Source organism: Sebastes umbrosus, chromosome 6 (assembly GCF_015220745.1).
Source record: "Sebastes umbrosus isolate fSebUmb1 chromosome 6, fSebUmb1.pri, whole genome shotgun sequence".
In the NCBI taxonomy this organism is placed as follows: Eukaryota; Metazoa; Chordata; class Actinopteri; order Perciformes; family Sebastidae; genus Sebastes; species Sebastes umbrosus.
In genome coordinates, this window is record NC_051274.1 from 1,566,943 (window position 1) to 1,587,993 (window position 21,051).

At 42.8% G+C, this 21,051-nt stretch overlaps 2 protein-coding genes across 6 annotated transcripts in view; one reads left to right on the forward strand and one right to left on the reverse strand.

Moving 5' to 3' along the window:
- The window catches only part of magi3a (membrane associated guanylate kinase, WW and PDZ domain containing 3a), a 185,266-nt gene extending 171,933 nt beyond the window's left edge, over nt 1-13,333 (reverse strand). The window contains exon 1 of one of the 3 annotated variants that reach the window (XM_037771389.1): nt 12,123-13,331. In XM_037771389.1, the coding sequence (XP_037627317.1) occupies nt 12,123-12,429 (307 nt within the window). In that variant the 5' untranslated portion in view covers nt 12,430-13,331. Of the gene's footprint in view, nt 1-12,122 lie in introns of all 3 variants that reach the window. The other 2 variants (XM_037771390.1, XM_037771392.1) reach the window with 2 other exon arrangements.
- A 1,231-nt stretch (nt 13,334-14,564) lies between these two features.
- si:ch73-206d17.1 (tyrosine-protein kinase STYK1) lies at nt 14,565-20,432 on the forward strand. Of its 3 annotated transcripts, none has more exons than XM_037771399.1 (10): nt 14,576-14,704; nt 14,795-14,908; nt 15,010-15,153; nt 15,300-15,500; nt 17,109-17,290; nt 17,773-17,856; nt 18,068-18,285; nt 18,396-18,436; nt 18,613-18,709; nt 19,807-20,432. In XM_037771399.1, exons 2-10 carry the CDS (start codon nt 14,857-14,859, stop codon nt 19,976-19,978), a joined length of 1,191 nt encoding a protein of 396 aa, XP_037627327.1. In that variant the 5' UTR covers nt 14,576-14,704; nt 14,795-14,856; the 3' UTR covers nt 19,979-20,432. The 3 variants fall into 3 exon arrangements, with proteins under 3 accessions (XP_037627329.1, XP_037627327.1, XP_037627328.1); XM_037771400.1 differs by having other exon boundaries at nt 17,776-17,856; XM_037771401.1 differs by lacking the exon at nt 14,795-14,908 and having other exon boundaries at nt 14,565-14,704.
- Nucleotides 20,433-21,051: the final 619 nt, after the last annotated feature.

Genomic DNA, 21,051 nt, shown 5'->3' on the forward strand with positions numbered 1-21,051 from the left:
TGCTACACAAAAGGGACAGTTTCTTTGTTAATCAGCCTGTGGACGATCTGTCCTCAGACACATCAGGATCAGATGGTGGTGCAAAACCACTTATTGTGTGATAGCAGCTCTCTCCAGCCCAGCTACCCCCCTGCTGTTTGCCTCACAAGAAGAGGGGGGGGGGGTCTCCTTATCAGAAGAAGGTCACTCGTGGGCAGTGCTCAGTGCAGCAAAAGCATGACAATGTTAATGGAAAAACCCAGGCAACAGTACAAAACAGTTACAATACCATCGCTGTGCCAGTCATTGAATTTCTGACTTTCTCGTAGTTTCTCGTAGAGCATTGATGCTATTCCCTCTGATGTGTATGAAACACAGTAGAGGGAGGATTTTTTTTATGGAAAAAAATCCTTCACCCCGCAAAACAAAAAAATCAAATGTTTTGGAGTTATTTTTTGAAAATTGAAATGTGAAAGTGGTTGGTGCATAGCCTGAGAAAATAAAACGTTAAAAAAGTTTTTGTTTCTCTACATTTTGTCTTCACTATATTTCATTAGCAGAAGCAGCGCCCCAAAAATATCTTGTTTCCCTCTAACTGTGGTGATCAGTGTCCTTTTGCAGCGCTCGACAGTAATGATTGTCAGGTCGCTCATGCCGGGCAGCTTAAAACATAGTTATATTATAATCAATGTTGGCGATTGAGTCTTTTACTACAGCCCAGGAAGTACAAGCCGCAATACATCGAGTATATTCGATATATCGCCCACCCCTAGTGGCAACCAGGGTCTGAAATTAGCACCCGCCAAATGCAGGTAAATTGTTGGCGGTGGCGGATAAAATTGTCAGGCCATCCGTCACTTTGGCTGACAGGGAAAACGCAGGGGACGGGAATAGAGAATCGGTTCCCAATGATAACATGTTCCTAGTTGTCCGATTTCTTGGCATCTCATGCCTCTGTGACTATCGATTCCTGTTTAATTCTTTCTGACAGTTAAGCATCCACAATGACGCATTTGCACGCTGTCATGGCAGAGAAAAAAAGCATTCAAAATCAGGGTGCACCCTATTATTTCCCTGACAATGTGACACTGAACAACAAATCTGTGTTGAAATAAAAAAAAAAGGACAGCTAGTAATGTTATCTGTTGGGAGCCGGTGGGCAGCACAGTCCTGCTCGGAGCTGCTAACGTTAACTGAGGTCCCATTGAATTATACTATGAGATGTTCAAGCTCTGCTCAGTGAAAATGACTATTCAGCGAAGGTAAAGTAAAGTTTTTTGGTGAGAAACTCTAATAAATCCAGTTGTTTGTAGGAGATGTTTTCTCAGCAATATAAAATGGATATTAGAGATGGAATTATGACTTGGGGTAAAACACAAACTACAAAGAATTTTGTTTGGTTACTGTAATAAAGCTTTTATTCTTTTAAGTTATATTTTCATTATGAAGCTGACGTATAACTGCATAGTATCTTAATTAGTCAACTAGAATGGCACTCGGAGAGCGCAGACCTCCGCCAAGCTGCCCGACTGCCCCCCTCTCCGTTCAGCTTGCGCCATCATCCACATGTATTTTTGTTAATGTTGAGATCAGCTGTACGTAGCAGAGCAGCGTAAAACATTTCATTCAAACTGGACAGAAACAAAATAAAACTCACCTAAACCGTCGTCGTTACTCTTTCCAACAATCACCAAGTGTGCTCCGGTCCAACTCAACTGTAATTTCACAGAGTTTAATATGAAAAAACGCTAAATCTACAGGTGCCGGTGTCGGTGCCGGTGCCGGTTTAAAGTTAGTGTTGACGCCTGTTTAGCAGCAAGAAACATAACTTTTAGGAGCATAGAAACATTAAATCGCAGTGAAACTTAGCTTAAACAATGTGCATCTTTTCAGTAAAAATGGGTGAAAATTTGTGTGATGCAGCAGAGGAGGATATTGTTCCTCATGATATAGGAGCTGTTATACTGTGTGTATATATATATATATATATATACTGTTTAGATGCTGACCTCATCTTATCTGAAAAGGGAGGAACAGCTGCAGGGATGTCTCGCTGTTAGAGGGAGACCAATTAGGAGTCAAGCTGAGGGAAGGAGGGCAGGAGTCTCTGAGGAAGATTTTCTGTGTGTGTGTGCGTGTGCGTGTGCGTGTGTGTCTCTAAACTACACCTTCCATTCCCACCAGCAGCAACCTGCACACGCTGCTGCTGCTGCTGCTGACATCGCAGCACGACCAGTCAGTGAGCAGAAAGAGGCAGTCTTGGTGAATCAGCACGCACTCTTCTCCACTGCCTTTACACATGCCTGCCAAGTCATGGTGCCTGCCAGTGAGAAGAGGCATGGCTGATTTGAAAATGCTATCTTTGTTGCTGGCCTGTTCGTTACCGCAATGCGGCTCTATGGACAGCATCAGCGAGGTAGAATGAAGAGGGATGCCCGTGTCACCGAACATCTGGGGCCGATTTGGGGAGCTCTGCCTTTCGCTGATGGTTCCAAGACTGTAAAAATTATGCAGCAATCATATCGGGCAAACCTTCATTCTCCTCCTTCCATCATTCATTTCCTCGACTGACTGTGTTTGTCATGCACTGCAGGAAAAGGAGGAAAGAAATGCAAGACAGGAGGAGGCAGAGGTGTAAACTACTGTTAGACAGGAGGGAGTGGACGAGGAGATGGTGAGGCGGTGCAGAGCTGCGAGTTGCTCTGCTCCACAGAGGGATGGAGGGGATGGAAAAGGGCGTCGGAGGAGTGCTTTGGTATTCAGAGCAGCCGCTGCCGTATGGGGGCCCATCCGCTCGCACCGCCGTCCCTCGCCGCTGACAGGCTGGCAGGGCGGAGGGCGGAAAAATGTGACAGGTTTGGGGAATGAGCCGGGAGAGCAGCCAGTGGGAGGGGATGATGGGTGGATGTCACATCAGGTGTACAGCTGCGATACGCATACACTTAAACACACACACACACACACACACATACACAGAAAATAGGATGCAGCAGAGAGAGCACAGAGAAGGGTGCCAGGAAAGCTCGGAATACTGAATGGCCTCCGTGTTTTAGAGCTGCAGGAAGAGCGCGAGCTGAGAGGAGGAACTGGATTATTTTGTATTTCATTTGAAACTGTTCTGAGGGTGTCTGCTACGGTCAAGTATTGTTCATGGACCTTGTTTTTTTGTGCACTCAAATGATAAAGAGAAAGGGCTGTATTCTGGTGCCTTAGTTGTCTGGTTACAGTGAAATTCTCACCTTCTTTACAATGTAAATTCTGAGACAAACCTGGGCTACGCCGTTAGTCTCACATATGACAAAGGCAGCCAGTGACTGGAACAGAAGTTACATTTGCTGTGGGGAGAAGGAGCCACAGAACCTGAGAGATCCTGACAGCTCCCCTCAGCTGGTTTGGAGCAGCTTAGTCATAGAAGCACTGACTGCACCGAGGGGGCTGAGGAGGGGGACCACATTAACACAGACAGTGCGCTTACTGCTCCGCTGCGCTGCTGATGGCAAACATATGAAGTGTTACCCTCAATATGACAACACCAGTGAGGCAAAAAAAAAAAAAAAAACTGAGGTTGCGTAATTTGGAGAGGAGAAAAAAAAGTAGCAAATTACCATATGATGTTAAGGTTGCTAAAAAAAAATCTGTTCTGTAGCAGCATAATAAAAAAGAAATTTGGTGGTGTATTTTTCTCATTCTTCAGAATAAAATGAGACTTGCATGCAAAATGCATCAGCAATAGATTCTGGAAGCAGGAACACTTTCAATAGTCAAAGACATCAACATCTTTGGTGGGGGATTCTGCTAAGACTCAACAACTTGCAACCTACAGACGTCGTAAAAGAGATGGAGACAGCAGGTACCCCCCCCCCCCCATTGATAATGGCCGCAACAGGCCAAACTGCAACATGAACCAGTGAGCAACTCCAGGGTCTGAGAAGTGAAGGCCATGTGGAAGTGCCTTAACCTTGCATTCCATCTAATAGCCAGCAGGGGGCGACTCCTCTGGTTCTATAGAAGTCTATGAGAAAATGAGCCTACTTCTCTCCTGATTTATTACCTCAGTAAACATTGTAAACTTGAGTTTATGGTCTCAATCACTAGTTTCAAGTCTTCTTCAATACAGCATGATGTTCATTTAGTAAATGATGGTCCCATTTAGAGTCAGATAGACCATAAAGCAGGGGATGCTTTAGGGCGGGGCTACTTTGTGATTGACAGGTCGCTACCTCTTAACCCTTGTCGTGTGTTTTCAGTTCATGAAAGTTAATTATAACCATTTTGATCGCCTAATAATGTCTTATTCAGTGTTCGGTTGTACTTAGCTCCACCCACTTGTGTCATTTCTGGTTGCAAAAAACCAAGATGGCGACGATCAAAATGCTGAACTCGAGGCTTCAAAATGGCAGACCAGAAACCAATGGGTGACGTCACGGTGAGTACGTCCACTTCTTCTATACAATCTATGACATGAATACTAGTAGAGCTGCAATGATCAGTTGATTAATCGATTAGCCAAGAGACAGAAAATAAATCGGCAGCCATTTTGATAATCTTCTAATCTTTTTAGTCATTTTTTAATTTATTGGTTCCAGCTTCTCTAATGTGAGAATTTGCTGTTTTTCTGTGTCATACATTATAGTAAACCAAATATCTTTGGGTTTTGGGCTGTTTCTCTTTGATGGTGCCACCTCGAGCTGTGGGAAATTATAACTGACCCTTTATAGACAAAACAAATTAATTGATTAGTTGAGAAAAATAACAGGCACACATATTTAGTTTGAGTACACGGTGCAACTCTCACTTTCCCCAGCTGAATGCAACAGGTTTGGTAAACATTTTCAGGTAGTTATGGGATTATGGGAGATTGTAATGTAATGAACCAAACAGCGTAGAAACAGACAAAGCAGGTTGGAGGGAAAGTAGGTACGTCAAGGTCAATTAAAACACTTCATCAAAAATTCAGTCCTGGGACGCTCTAAACATCACAGGTTGGTGATGTATAACAGTGTAAGAGGATCCGAGGAGGACAGGAGGGTCCTTTGAGTTTGTCTCGGTTGAAGAAAGCCCAACAGGTGGAATAAAAAAAACCCACTGCAATTATCTCTCACTCAATTATTCAAACTTCTTGTTACCTGGATTCCTTATGGCATCATTTGTCCTCAGGATGCTTTTCTGGTCTCTTTAGTTAAAAAAAAAAAAAAAGAGGACTGCATGCTTGAATAGAGTCTATTAGATCCAAGACAATAACTAAAAACTGAATTTGTCATGATTTAATGTGCATATCAGAATAAAAGCCCCCGGTGGGATCCATCAAGTACTTTAGTTATCCATGGCTCGCTCTCCTAAATGAAAATGGTAAATAAAAAACTGAGAGCAGCTCATTTTTATCACCTCTCCTTGGGTATTAAGTGGAGTGGGATTGTATGAAATTACACATTTTTGCAGTTCATTTCTCACTAGATACTCTAGGTATAGCTACTAGAAGCTGTGTTACGGATGTACACTCAAAATATAAATGCTCCTCTGTAGCTAGAGGACTCCTGGGGATTTTCAAGACCTCATTCATCTTCTGAATAAAACATTACTGAAAATAAAAATATCTATAAACACTTCTTTCCCTTTAGTAAACATCCATTGCAACTTTATGAAGAAAGAAAGCGTCATAGGATAATCACTGCCCTAAATTAATGTATACTGGCGTCACTGAGCGCTTGTATTAATGATGATGTATTATGATTCACGTTGAAATGTGCAATGTCTGCACAATGCCCAAGGAATACCTGCTGTTTATTCTGGCATCATGTTGACTAAAATAATAATAATAATAATAATAAGTCGATAAGGTACAAATTATCACGGTCATGTCCATATATCGTACAATAAGTCGATAACATAAAAATTATCGAGGTCATGTCCATATATCGTACGATAAAACAATTACGTAAAAATTATTGAGGACATGTACATACAGTATATAGCACTTTAACCCGATGACGTAAAAATTGCCAAAGTCATGTCCATATATCGTATGATTAGTCGATCGTAAAAATTACTGATGTTCATGTCCATGTCGTATGATGAGTTGATACCGTAAAAATGATCGAGGTTATGTTCATATATCGTATATTAAGTCGATAACTTACAAAATTTCGAGGTTGTGTCAATACCTCGTACGATAAGTCGATAACGTAAAAATGATCAAGGTCCTGTCCATATATAGTACGTCGATAACGTAATTATCGTGACAGGCCTACCATTACATGACATTAAAGCAGTGAGGTACGGCCATAATGCCACTACAGCTCATACTCTCAAGCATTAGAGTAAATTTATCAACCAAAGTTACCAAAAGATTTTTTGACATTAAATGTTTTTAGTAATTGCATAGATGTTTCAGTCTATAACTTTACAGGGAAGAACACTTAACCCCACAGGAAACACTTTGCTCTATGATGAGTGTTTTTCCAGCTGTACCTTGCCTTCAGAAATGTATTCATATACTGTGTTCAGATAGAATCTCTGGAGTAGCACTGTATAATGTGAACCATTGTCATCTCCGTATATCATTATCATTGATTATCTTTCAGGCTTTTTCAGAGAAGGTAGAAGGTTTTGAAAACCCTTTTCCCAGTTTCCATTTTAGACCTGATTTGTGAATCTAGTTTGCTCCGGGACCCGAGAGCTAAATGGTCCATCCATTAAGCTCCACGAGGCAAAAACAAGCAGATCCAAGTCTGTTTACGGCATTAATCAATGAGCTGCCCACTCACAAGTCTCTAAGCTGCAATAGGTATCTGTATCACTATACGCCTCTACTCTCAATCGCCCCCTCAAGGTTACTGCCTATTGCCTTGCTCCTCTCTCTGGATGGGAGCTGCATACTGAGTGCATCGCTTGGTCTGGAGCCAGAGGACCACTCCAGGCAAACTTCTGTTTTCTGTCCCGACAGTGCAGTGGGGAAGTGTCGAGCAGTCTCAGCTGTAGCGACGGTGCAAAATCATGTTTGATTTAGGAGCTGAGGGTGTGATTGTCATGGCAGGGAGGTAGAAATTACTCCCTTAACAGTTGCAGATTCTGAACAAAAGTTGTGCAACATTTTAAAGATTTGTTAGATGTATGTAGTGGCTAGTGAAAAAACAGAACATAGTATACTGGTGATGGTATAGGATTGGAAGGGATGGTTCCAAGGAAAAAGTGAGAATCAGAGCGAAATACAGAATAATATAGCAAAGGAAAGAAAATACCAGAGATGAGCGGGAGAGGCAAAATGTGATGATAAGGCAAAATCATCTAAGGGGAGAAGATAAAGTAAAGACAAACTAGGCAGCAAAGAGGGAGAGAGGGGAAAAAATCCAACAGGGAGACACATTGAAAAAATGTAAATCCTCCCCTTTCAGGCTGATGTAACTTTTGTTTTTGGCACACATGCAACACTGTGCCGTTTCTTTAGAAATAGACACACAAATCTCACCTATAATTAACTCAAAACTCCTCTAGCATTTATCCTCCCTCCCAACTTTGCGAATCTCACGAGAATACAAGTTTACATCCACGCCAGTCGGCCAACATTTGATCCGCCCATCAGCCACCTCATCTTGGCACGGAGCGAGCCATCAATGATGGATGACGTTTGAATTAATCATGAGGAAGGGGCAGAGATATAAACACACAGCGAGGGCCCTGAAGGGAAGTCTATGGTAAGCAGCCTGCGCATGTCAAAGCGTGGCTCGAGCATCACTTAACAGACAACTAACATTACATAACAGGGTGTTAAAACCTGTTGTTAAAACAGAGAAAATGCACTTTTGACAAACTTGATTCTAATGTCCTAACACAAGGAAACTCTAGTATACACAGCCCAACTAATACAACATTATCATACTGGATGCCTCCAATGTGTGTTTGAAGAAGGGATATTCAGTCTTGATAGCGATACCTGGGCTATTGGTACCGGCCGACACCGAGTTCCAATCCGATACCAGTGTTTAATTAATAAGCTGTATGCCTCACAGTGTGGAAGTGACTGGGATCATTCTGTTATGTGTAAGAAAACATCAGGCTGGACTTAAAACATTGCTTTGTTAACTTGTAATCAAAATGTAACAAATAAATCCAAGCTATAAATCAACTGAATTGTTATTTATCATTAAAATAATAAATGGCACACCAGCAATAGGGATGCATCGATACCAATGCCGGATTGGATATCGGGCCGATACTGACTCAAATAGCTGTATCGGGTATCGGTGACAATGGGGCCGATCTATTCAATTCAATTCTTTATAGATTCTATTTACATTATATACTGGAATTTTAATTCCTGATAAAGTTTTGACCAATTTGTTGCTGCATTAAAAAGGTTTACACTTGAATTGCAATTAATTTTGCAGATTTTTGGGGGGATTTTTATTTATTATTTTAATAATAAATACAATTCAGTAAATGTATATCTATGTATTTATTTGCTACATTTTGTTTTAAAAAATTAGGAAAGCAATGTAAGTCCAGCCTGATGTTGCCGTACACATAACAGAATGATCCCAGTCACTTCCACACAGTGAGGCCTACAGCTTATTAATTAGACACTGATATCAGGTCGGTACTCAGTATCAGCCGATACCTAAAGCCCAGGTATCGCTATCGGTATCGGGACTGATAAAGTCGGATCGGTGCATCCCTAGTAGAAGTGACTGGGATCATTCTTTTATGTTTAAGGCAACATCAGGCTTGACTTAAACATTTCTTTCCTAACTTTGTAAATCAAAATGTAACAAATAAATATAAAATTTACTGAATTGTTATTTATTATAAAAATAATAAATTGAAAACCAAAATCTTCAAAATTAACAGGAATTACAATTAAAGTGTAAACCTTTTCAATGCAGCAACAAATTGTTAAAAACTTAAAGGGACTGTAAGAATCAGAAATTGGTTGTAACAGCGACACATGTGGCCGTTAAGTCAACGAAAGTCAGCGTCCTGTTGCTCGCGCTTGCCCGTGTGCACGCGCTACTTGAATGTGAGCGAGCATCGCTCAAAACAGTGAGGCGACACACGTCAGCTAAAAGCACAATATCACTCTATATTTCAGCTGCTTGGCAGTAATGTTAGCTGACCAGACGAAGGTCTCTCCATGAATCACTGCTGATCCTAGTGTTGGCTTTTCCTGCCTCAGCCTTCCGACCGCGGTCGGAGGGAACAGGGGAGACACCGGCACCCGGTCAGAGACGATAACGTAACTCGTTGCGGAGCCCCGTCAATTCACAAGACACGAGAAACCTCTGTTGGTCTGGAGGAGCTGCAGCAGTTATTTCTGCACAAACGTCCACTGTACATTCACTAGATATTCTCAGAGCTAAACTAACTCTTCTGCAGTGTGGAGTGTGCGCGCATGAACGTGAGGTGGAGCGAGCTGTGAGTGAAGGCAGACAGAGGAGCAGAGGAGCAGAGTACAGCAGAGACTCCGGCCCTGGAGACCAAGACTACAGTCTACAACTTTGCGGTTTTGGTGCTTCCGTGTAGTTTGTGTTGGAGTCTGAGGCACACGTGTGCGTGCGCACACGCGAGCGCGCATGGGACACCGACCGGGATTGATTTATACGTGTAAGAAGTTACAAACAGGAATTAAAATTCCAGTATATAATGTATATAGTATATAAACATAGAATTGAATTGAATAGATCGGCCCCATTGTTACCGATACCCGATACAGCTATTTGAGTCAGTATCGGCCCGATATCCGATCCAGTATCGTGCATCCCTAGTTTGAAGTGCTATAATTAGTGAAAAGTTTGGTCTCATGTGATTCTGATTTCAACCACATCCAATGACCCTAATCAACAACCTATAGCTGAAGGACAGAGAACCACTATAACTGCCTGACCGTCATGGTCAAACTGTGTCGCCAGGCTTTAGCGCAGCATCCTGGGGATTTAAGCATATGGATCCAATTGATTCAATTACAGACTTGGACTCACCTAAGCGCAAGCAGGCCGACACTGTCTAAGCTGGCAAGGCGACCATTAACAAATCCCGGCTAAGTGTTTGCAAAGCACCGCACTCAGCAGTGTCTCTATCAAACCCATCCATCCATACAAACACACACACCCCTTCTGTCCCACATGACTGGTAGAGTCTGACTGTCAGTATGTTTTGGCACATTTCACACACTCATTAGGCGTGTCTGTGAGCCATGAAGAAGCGCATACTAATTGTAAGTTAGGTAATAACAGACACATAAATCCAATCAATAAGCTTTTAGCTGAGCTCAAAGACAAGAGAATTACAATGACATTAAAGCAGTGTGTTGAGCCTTTGTGCGTGCATGTGAGTGTGATAGGTTACAGGCAACACTTGTGCACGGATGCAAAGAAGATTACAGGCTCTAGTGCATACAGATATAGTCAATATGAACAAGTACGCTTATACACTACAGGTCCCTCACTGATGCTATTTGGCAGGATTGTAGAAAATGTTATGTCTCCACACAAATATATAGGAAGCATGCAGTTAGACTATTTAGATATGCTTACAGGGGAAAACAGCCTAAATTCAGAATTCCAGTATGTTATTTTCATGGCCTAGTAAAGTACAATCAACATTTGTGAACATGAGCTGCTCTCACTCAAAGACAGAAACCAGAGAATTAAATCTCAAACTAGTGATGTCATAGGGTATAAAATCTGGGGCTGCTCCATAGACAATGAATGGGACACTGATTTTGTGTTGTTTTCTTTTTTTTATACCCAAATGAGCTTTATTCTATCGTAGTGTTCTCAGTTGTGAAGCAGAGAATGTTCCCATCTACTCAGAACATTCCTCTGGTGCTCTCAGTGTCATCTACAAGGTCTCTCTCCCAATTCATCGTCTATGGAGCAGCTCCACACTTTATACCCTATGACATCACAAGTTTGACTTTTAGCACTCTAGTTTGGGGATTTGGGAGAGATTTGTTCATGTTTACTGATATTTTTTGGACTGTCTTAGACCATAGGAATAACGTGTATGAATTTTGAAAATGGTATAGTTACCCTATAAAGCTGCAGTGAGTAGTGGCATATGAAAGATTTCACAGACTGGAAGAAAACAACCAATCAGATCCGAGCTGGAGCCTGCTGTCTCTGAGCAGCTGTCAATCACTCACCAACTCTGATCAAACTAGGCAGCTCTGATCAAATATGAATCAATATTCTGTTACTGTAATGACTATTTCTCTCCTCAGATGTTCTCAGAAACATCTTGTAGTGTACTGTTTAGCTGTAAAATGAGAAAGTTTGTGACCTGACAGCCATGTTGAGATCAGTTGAGGAAATACTAAGCACCGCCCACCAACCGGAGCAAACTTTCTAATTTTACAGCTAAACAGTGCACTCCAAGATGATTCTGAACACAACTGAGGAGAGAAATAGGCATTACAGTAACAGAACAGTAATTCTTATTTGATCAGCGCTGCCAAGTTTGATCGGAGTTTACGAGTTATTGACAGCTGCCTCCTTTGAATGAACAGCCTATAGGAACGCTCTCTCTCTGAAATGACCTGTGATTGGCCAAAGTCTCCTGTCATGGGGCACTGTAGATGTTCTAAAGCCTGAAAACAGAGCCATGAGGAGGTGCAGAAGTCTAGTTTTCTCTCAGAACACTTGAATTACAATATGCTGAATGGTTATTGTGGAGTTTTTGCCCAATGATGCCAAAAATATTCTGCCTACTGCAGGTTTAATGTTGTAGTGCATGCAGATGTGGGCACTATGAACAAGCGTGCTTAAACACAGCAGGTCCCTCACTGATGTTGTTTGGCAGGATTGTACTAAAGAAAGAGTTATGTCTCCACATGAAGGAATGTGAGGCATGCAGATAGACAGTTTAGATATGCTTAAGCCAGCTGACAAACACTGTTGACCTGCAGACATATAGCTTCCAAATATCCATAGGACTGCACACACCTGATCCATCAACACAACGCCCCCCCCACCCCAACGGGGCACAGCTGGGAGGTTGCACTCCCCAAATCCCTCTTATTTATCATGATACTAGTCGCACCTGTCCCAAGCTTCTCAATAATCATGTTAATGTAAGCACACTACATAGCACTGTTTTGGTCGTGTGTGTGTGTGTAGGGGGGGGGGGGTCTTTGTGATTTAAATACACACCTGGTTTCACAGTCTTCAGGCGGATGGGCTCCCGAAAGTGGCGGACGACAGCCAGCGTGTCTCGGTTGGTGAGTCCGCTGACCGGAGTGCCGTTCACCTCAAGCAGCACGTCCCCGCTGCACGGGAACCTCCCGGAGAGACACACCATGGCCTCCGACACGACGTGTCCGAGGTGGGGGAACTCTCCCAGCTCGGCTCCGCCTCGCACCTCAACCACCGCCACCAACTCCCCGGAACCCCCCCACGAAAGGGTGCACTCCTGCACTTTGGTGGACCAGTGCTTCTTCTTCTTCAGTGTCTTGGACATTGTTGGTAGCTCTTATAAACCCGGCAGGAAGTCCCAACAACGATTGTCCTTCAACGCTTCAGGACACAGTGACGCACGGGACAAAGCATCGCAGATTAGAGAAGTTGAGGCTGCTTTCTCGTGTTGTATTCCATTCCTTTGATTCAGATGAAAGTCCCTCTGTTGATGCTCTGTCCTTCCATTGAATCTACTCGAGCATCACCTGTCTGCGGACTGGGATGAGAGCAGCTGCGTCAGTGTCGCAGTGAAGCGGAGAGAGGTGGTTGTGATGCTGCTGGGGCGGCTCGATCCCACAATCACACCACACCACACAACAAAACACAACACTACACCCCCCAGCTCAGTTCACAGCAGTAGAGAGACACAACAGCAGCAGCTTCTTCCACGGTGTTAACAGCTCGCTATGAAGGAGCTGGACGGACCCTGTGAGCCCCGTCAGTGTGAGAGCCTGTCAGTCCCAACAGAGAGGAGTGGATATTCCACAAGATGCCCAGAGAAGAAAACTTATTTAAAACGAAAATAAATGAAAACTGATGTCCAAAAAGCTGTTGTCTCGGTCCGAGCGAGTCAACTTTACTCTGCGCACCTGTCCTGATGTCCTGCTGTCCTGCTGTCCTCTCTGCGGTGACATCAGCAGAGGCAGTCCTTGGAAACGGACAAACACACCTGGCCCTCCTGTGAACCGGGCTGGTTAACGGCTCCTTTCCACGCCGAAACCCGGCTTCTTGTTCTCCGTCACGCTCTCCCTATCCTCCCTCGCTTCTCCTGAAGCTCTGTGCTGATTGTTTCCGACTAAAGAACTACGCAGCAACATGTAACAGACGTTATCCGTTCAGGCTGCAGGCTTCACTCCACAACTTTTTTTCCTGATCTTTTTCCGTGTTGCTTTCCTGATTGCTGGAGTTTCTGTCCAATCAGAGAAGGGGGGGCGGGCCTAAATCCTCTCCGTTGAACCAATAGTGAACGACGAGGGGCGGGGCTTGTGATTGGGAAGCGCTGGATTTGGTTTCCATGGAGTGTTCAGCGAGGCGGAGCCGTGGGCGGAGCTCCCGCACTAAAACACCGCCTTTCACGTGGGAAATGTTTATTGTTTAATCCGGGATAGTCGACCTACAGTTGGTTTACAGTGTTATCAAAGTGTTCATTATTCAATGGACTACAACTTCTATATGAACATAACATGGGCTTTATTATATAGTTTCGGGTCCATGAAATGCAGCCTGTCTCTTAGCGCTGAGGATTCGGCTACTTGATGGAGGCCATTTCTTGTGAGAGTCTGCCCTCTAGTGGTTGTAGGCTGGCACCTCATCCCCAGCACCTAGAACCAGCGCTCTACTACTATAATACAATGTCATTTCCTAAAATACACACAGGTATTGTTGTGCCGTTTTAGATCTAGATTTTTTTTTTTACAGCATTTAATGCACACATTTTTGTAAAATGTACATAATCTTCTGTCTTTGTCAATATAAATCCTACTGACTGTACATACAGTATACATACATCTTTACATGTAGGCTACATACTGTATATAATCATACAGTCCGTTTATATCTATTCAATATTTATTTTTTGCACTATTTGTATTGTTTACAACTTCCACACCACTTGAGTTGTATATAGACATTTTATTCTATTTTATTTTATTTTATTTTATATATCTATATAATATTTATATATACACCTATTTTTTCTATTCATCAACTTTATTTGTCCAGCTTTGTTGTCCATGTCACTAGCTGTTATTTCTATTTCTGTGTAAGTACATTGAGAGAGATTCATTAAACCGGAGTCAAATTCCTTGTATGTACTTGGCAAATAAACCTGATTCTGATTCTATATTTGTAGATTAGTTAGACACCAGCACATCCATAAACAGCATCTGTACTTTCACACACACTTTGTTTTTATTGGTTTAATCTATTTTGATTTGGTTTAGAGCCAAATTTCCCACATGGAACCCCAAAAACAAAGTGAACGTAACACTTTTGTGGTTATAATATTAATCACAGTTTAATCAGTTAACTGTTAAGGCAGTAAGTGTGAGCATACCACATTTTAATGTTATCATTTGTGGTGATTGTTAATGATTAACAGTCAGTCAACTTTCAGACGGTCAGCGCCCTCTCAGGCAAACGGACAAAGCTGAACCCGTTTTCTAAAAGCAGCTGATAAGCAGCCTTGTTATTGGGATTTTTCCACTTGCTGCTGTTCTTTTTTCTATTGTAAGGTTGGAAATGTGTGTTCGCTCCAACATTGTGGCTTCAGGTATCAGGTAGGAAAACTTGTAAGTCATTTGTAGCAATTAGACTTCATCCCTTGCTTTTCAATTTTCAGTTACCTCATAGTTTTACTTTCTACACAGGGATAAACATTTTTTTAATTCCATCTGCTGATATGATGTGCCATTTCTCTCATATGTGAGAAATGCCAGCTGCTCCTCATGGATGTAGCAATGATACCTCGCTCCCCATGTGCTGTAAGTTGTTCACATGGCACTTTTTGCATTGCAAACTCATGCTATTGAATAGGCTACTCCTCTCCTCTTTCTTATTCTGGACCTGCTTCCTCTTGTTCTAGATGAGGAGTCAGCGGGTCCACTTGCTATGATCATCATCCCTTGTCTGTTGGCTCTCAGCACAGTTTTAGTGGTGGCTCTGATTTTCTACAGTCTCCACAAGAACAAACAAAGAAGACAGAGCACCTCAGCTCACTTTACAAATGGTATAGTTGCAATAACTGTATAAAACCACTGAAAAACACTATGAAAATCTCTGAGATTCTTTTTCATTAGTGCCTGAGAGCAACACCAGGTACTAATATATCTCCGGCTCACAATAAACCTGCATCTACTGTTGTGTTTTTAACAGGCCAGCAGAGTGTATCCCTGGCTGCAGCGTCTGTCAGCGCTCCAAAGGTCCAGGCAGCTTTGTATCCCTGGGAAATGCCTGAAGAGTGTGTTCTTGAGGGACTAGAGTTTTGGCAGACGGGTCGCCATGGCCCCATTTGTAAAGGTCTGCTGAAGAAGAGAGACGGAGCCCCCTCTGCTGTGGTGGTTAAGTCCCTCCGAGGTACAGCGTGCATCTGACATAAGGCCAGAAAGATCAGAGTCTTTAGTGTACAATAACAGTAAAAGTATGCGAAGAGATCATTGGTGTTTTCAGAGGAAGAGGTTCCATCTGAGACCCGACTTTACTGTCTTTCAAAGGCTCAGTTTTAGAGCTAGAGTGAAGGTACAGACATCACATGAAACTAGACCTAAACACAAGGAATCCATTGGTACTAACTGTCATGTTAGCTTGTCAGTAAGGAGACTAAATAACACTCCCAAGAAAAAAGCTAAATTTTGGCCTTATTTTCAAAGGGGTCCCATGACCTCTGACCTTATACTTTGCCCCTTTACAGAAATGCCCACGTTATGATAATCACATGCAGTTTTGGGCAAATACCATGCAGTTGTATGAATGCAGTATAAATGTGTTATTTTCGCCTACACTAAAAATGGTGTATTTGAATATTTCTGCATACTGGGGTCCCTGAACAGTCTTTGAATTACATAAATTGGGTATCACTGTATAGCTGAGGCTTTTGTTGATCCAATGAGATTCATGCGTGATGATGTTAGTCCCCATAGGAGCCATTTCATATAGTGAGACCTATTTTTTAAAACTTGACCACACTGTATAAAATGACCTGTGGTGACCTCTAGGATAATCACAGCCTCATGAAACTTTACAGCCATAAACTAGAGACCTAGAGCATTCAGAGGATGGATGGATCAAACTAGAGACCTAGAGCATTCAGAGGATGGATGGATCAGACTAGAGACCTAAAGCATTCAGAGGATGGATGGATCAAACTAGAGACCTAGAGCATTCAGAGGATGGATGGATCAAACTAGAGACCTAGAGCATTCAGAGGATGGATGGATCAAACTAGAGACCTAGAGCATTCAGAGGATGGATGGATCAGACTAGAGACCTAGAGCATTCAGAGGATGGATGGATCAAACTAGAGACCTAGAGCATTCACAGGATGGATGGATCAAACTAGAGACCTAGAGCATTCAGAGGATGGATGGATCAGACTAGAGACCTAGAGCATTCAGAGGATAGATGGCTTTCATAGCTAGATTGACAATAAGGGGGTTTCTGAGCAGTTTCCACAACAGAAGTGCTCGCCATCCAATTGCCGAAAAAATGCAATTCTTGCAGAAATCTCCAAATGTCAATGAAAAGTTTTTGATACCAAATCACAGCATGGCTTTTTCTGTGGTGTTCCTCAAGGTCTTAGTGTCTAAATGTTGTATTTTGAAAGGGATTATTATCATTTTTATCAATTATTGAGTGGTAAAAATTGGTTAAATTTAGTACCAAATCTGTGTAACAAATGTTATCGACCCAAAAATTGCTGCAACACCTTATGAGACATAAGTGAGCATGGGAATGACCATCATATACGTCAATCATATTGTTCTGAGACCTTATACACTTTCACAAGTTATGTTAATTAATCAATTAATTTATTTATTTATGAACTGAACAACTTGACACACATATCAATCTAATTAATCTTCAGGTTCCAGCTTTCAGATGGTGTCTTAGGGTTAAGGTACAGCATTTATAATTAAAAACACATTATAAGATTGTTCACTAACCCTCTGTTATTAACTCATATAGATGGCCCCAACCAGCCTGAAGCTAAGGAGTTTGTGGAGTGGGTCCTCTTCCACGCCACCGTGTGTAAACATGAGAACGTGGTGCGGATGTTGTACTGCCAGACCAAGCATCTTCCCATGTATCTGGTCTTAGACGCCTACAGCCCAGGGAACCTCCTTCACTTCCTCTGGACCCTCAGAAATGTAACGGTTGTACACAGCTTTGGTTTAAAGGTGCTCTATACGATATCCAGAGCATTAATATATCAGCAAATTTGTAATGTAAAGATATAGAGGAGTAATGTCTACCTGAGCAGAGAATGAAGTCTCTCTCCCGTGTGTGTTGTAATCCGAGCATGCTCCACTGGCTAGCTCATAGCCGCCATTCAGCACTGCTCTTATTTGGCGGTTACAGCTGATAACGCCATCCTGACCGATGGCGCCATTGCAGAGGCGTAGCACCCACCCTCCAGTTGCCCCTCCAGTTAACACCGTTAGCTCTGCCAGCACTGTTTCCGTTGTTTTCAGGTTAGCGTTGTTAGCACCGTTAGCTACGAGCCGCTGCCATGTTGAGAGCCGTGCGGAGGCAATATGCTCCCAATCTCACGTTTAGCACCTTGAAACCTGAACATCCTTCTCCAAAACCTAAACTGAGCACATTGATGATGACTTTTTCTTTCCTCTAGAAGAATTCAAACATTACGGATCAATCACTGACCTTCTCTGAGACGTCAGTGTTTCTGGTGGCAAAGCAGGTTGCAGCTGGCCTGGTGAGTCACTTTTTGTTGACTACTTATTCCCAACAAACAACTAGAACTGAAATGAGCTAAATTTAAATGTCTTGCTCTGCTGATGATGTCATTCTGTACCTCAGCAGGTCATGGTCCACATACCAATTCCCCCAATGTTTCTCTTGAATTTTTAATTGATATTTCAACCAAAGATTGATGTTGTTGTGGCTGTAAATGACCCCTCCCTCAGGATTACCTGATGTCACAGCACAGGCTGGTGCACGGCGATGTTGCTGCCAGGAACATCCTAATTGGCCCAGGCCTCTCAGCCCGGGTGTCTGGGCTGGACGTGGCATTCGGAGGACGCAGAACAGATCCACCAATTAGGCAGAGGGCAGCAGAGGTGCCTCTCAAATGGCAGGCTCCAGAAAGGATCATGATGCAGCTCAGTATCGACAGGAGTGACGTGTAAGGGCAGCGTTATGGCTAAGAAAACAAAACACACACACACACACACACTCACACACAAATATAATTAATATGAATCAAACCATTTGTTAACCTTTTCTTTTCTGTAGGTGGTCATTTGGAATCTTACTGTATGAGCTGATTACCTTAGGTAAAGCTGCATGTTCTATTATCTCGACGCAAATTATTTAAACCATCAGTATTTGTGCCTTTTCACGTTTTAGCATCTTGTACTCATTTCTACAATCTGTAGTACTGGATAGTGACACACTATCTTCAGCATCACATTTATTCAAGAATTCTTCTCTTCTTTGTTGTTTATCTCAGGCTCTCCACCGTACCCTGAGCTGGAGCCTCTGTCTGTGCTTCCAAAGCTACAGGGGTCTTATCGAATGAAGAGACCACAGAATTGTGGAGGACCTTTGTAAGTAAACTTGTAAGAAATAGACCCACTTAACATGGAGTAATATACCGTCACTTGGTGTAGTGTTAACAATTGAGTCGATTTACACTCATGATAGTTGCATTTCAAATTTAAATACTCTTCACAGTCACTGCATATATAAATTATAAATGAAGAAATAGACATTTTGGAAATACAAGATTTCGCTTTCTTGTGAAGATTCAGATGAGAAGATTGATGCCACTCTCACGTCTGTCTGTAAATATGAAGCTAACACCAGCTGGTTAGCATAGCTTAGCACAAAGACTGGAAGCAGTGGGAACAGCTAGCCTGTCTCTGTCCAAAGGTTAAAAAAGAAATCCACTTAATAGCCTAAATCTAAAGCTCACTAGTTAAAACACTTCATCTCATTTGTTTAATCCATACAAAAACCAAAGTGTAAAACTTATAAGGTGTTGGTAGGTAGATTTTGTTACCTTTGAACAGAACCAGATTGACAGTCTTTCTGCTAAGCTAAGGCTGTGGCTTCAAACTTAAAGGGACAGCTTGAAAGATTTAGTGGCATCTAGCGGTGGGGTTGCAGATTGCAACCAACTGAATACCCATCCACTCAACCCTTCCTTTCCAAGCGTGTAAAGAACCTACGGTGGCCTTCAGGTAACGTAAAAAACGTGAAAGTCTCTCTCTAGAGCCAGTGTTTGGTTTGTCCGTTCTGGGTTACCGTAGAAACATGGAGGTGCAACATGGCGGACTCCGTGGAAGAGGACCGCTCCGTATGCAGATATGAAGGGCTCATTCTAAGCTAACGAAAACACAATGACTGTTTCAGGTGGTTACACACAATGAAAACATAGTTATGAATATTATATTCTATTTCTACCAATAGATCCCCCTAAATGCTACACACTGTTCCTTTAAAAGTTGCTTCAGAGTGTAGGAAGACTGGGCCACACGTAGTGTTTCCCGTCTGTATTTGCCACACTGGACCTTTAACAGACAGACATGATATTATTGGTATCTACTCATCTGACTTTCAGTGAGAAAGCGACCAAGAGTATTTCCAAAAATGTCAAAGTATTCCTTTTAAACAGATCTGTTTTTCCTTTGTATGCTTCTAGGTATGATATGATGAAGTACTGTTGGATGTGGAGTTTCAAAGACCGACCTGCATTCTCTGCCATCATAAAGCTGTTGGAGTCCTCACAGCATTTAGCAGCCACTAAAGACATTTGTGTTCCAGAGGCCATAGATATATTTGAGTATAACAGAAAGGCAGGACTGCTCTCATAGGCTCATGTGCTACCAAACAGGCCTATAGCAACTTCCACTTATAGTAAACAACATACTCCGATCAGCCATAACATTATGACCACCTGCCTAGTATTGAGTAGGTCCCCCTTTGGCCGCCAAAACAGCCCTGATCCGTGGAGGCATGGACTCCACTAGACCTCTGAAGGTCTGCTGTGGTAGCTGGCACCAAGCCTTCAGTAGCAGATCCTTTAAGTCCTGTATAATTTGCGAGGTGGGTCCTCCGTGGATCGGACTTGTTTGTCCAGCACATCCCACAGATGCTCCATCAGATTGGGATCTGGAGAATTTAGAGGCCGAGTCAACATCTCCAACTCGTTGCCATCCACATGATGTAAAAGAAAACGTGATTCATCAGACCGGGCCACCTTGTTCCATTGCTCCGTGGTCCAGTTCTGATGCTCATGTGCCCATTGTAGGCGCTTTTGGCGGTGGACACGGGTCAGCATGGGCACCCCGACCGGTCTGCGGCTACGCAGCCCCATACGCAACAAACTGCTCCTCACTGTGTGTTCTGACACCTTTCTATCAGAACCAGCATTAACTCTTTCAGCAGTTTGAGCTCCAGCAGCTCTTCTATTGGATCAGACAACACGGGCCAGCCTTTGCTCCCCACGTGCATCAATGAGCCTCGGGTCTGACCCTGTCGCCGGTTCACCGGTTTTCCTTCCTTGGAACACTTTTGGTATTTCCTGACCACTGCAGACCGGGAATATCTCACAAGAGCTGCAGTTCTGGAGATGCTCTGACCCGGTCGTCTAGCCAGCACTAGTTGGCCCTCGTCAAAGTCGCTCACATCCTTACGCTGGCCCATTTTTTCTGCTTCCAACACAAAGTTCAAAGTTCAAAATGTTCACTTGCTGTCTAATATATCCCCCCCTGCCAGGTGCCATGGTAACCAGATAGTCAATGTTATTCACTTCACCTGTCAGTGGTCTTAATGTTATGGCTGGTCAGTGTATAAACTGTGATTATCTCTAAGATTGCAATGTAACATCCACTGAGTACTGTTGAATGTCTACCTACCTGTCTACTTATATATGTATTTTCACAGT